General features: G+C 36.0%; 1 protein-coding gene across 1 annotated transcript in view; it reads right to left on the bottom strand.

Annotated features, from left to right (window-relative positions):
• The window catches only part of LOC119586765 (DENN domain-containing protein 1A-like), a gene marked incomplete at its 5' end in the record, with an annotated part of 18,372 nt that overhangs the window by 7,367 nt on the left and 10,278 nt on the right, over positions 1–727 (bottom strand). The window contains 1 exon segment of the mRNA XM_037935492.1: positions 628–707. Within this exon segment, the coding sequence (XP_037791420.1) occupies positions 628–707 (80 nt within the window).

The raw sequence follows: 727 nt of genomic DNA, 5'->3' as shown, positions 1-727 counted from the left end.
TCCTCCCTTGGTCATTAAATGCATAATGAGAGTTGATAAACCTGTTAACTCAGCCAAACTATAAGATGATGAAAGTTAAATATCATCAATATTTTCTCAACTCTCTTTAATGAGGATGGGTGAATGACAGCCCTAACTATGATTACCATTAACAACATTTTTGTTTACATGTATAACAAATCTAACAAAATAAGCCTGAAAATGGAAATGCCACAATAATAAGTATAACACATTTTTTCTCCAAAAAAAGGTCAGCATACCACTCACATTCATGCACAAGCCTAAGAATTATAAAGTGATATTATTTTTCTGAAATATAATACTTATCTGGTACTCCAAACAAATGATTTAGTAGGCTTGCATAAAAATAGGCATGATAATCTGAAACCCCAGAGGAATCACTTTGAACAAATGTGATTTCACCAGCAAATGCAAACTGATCAGAAAGAGTAATAAATGGCTGTGCTACAGAATAAGTTCTTTCACATCAGCCCCTTGAACCTACACAGCCACAACTGGTAAGGTTTATGGAAAACCCATCCCTCGTGTAGGCGAAGTTCTTCCACCATAAATCAACACACTTCATCAGCCCAAAAGTTCCCAAAAGGTGCATGCAATTATCCTTACAGGAATCTTAACAAATCATTTAAAACAAAGCACTGTGTTATTAGGAGCACCTTATCTAAGGAGTCCTTGACCAGGAGAAGCTGGTATGGACCACAGAGCC

Source organism: Penaeus monodon, chromosome 21 (genome assembly GCF_015228065.2).
Source record: "Penaeus monodon isolate SGIC_2016 chromosome 21, NSTDA_Pmon_1, whole genome shotgun sequence".
NCBI classification, from domain to species: Eukaryota; Metazoa; Arthropoda; class Malacostraca; order Decapoda; family Penaeidae; genus Penaeus; species Penaeus monodon.
This window is presented reverse-complemented; position numbering and strand designations above follow the sequence as displayed.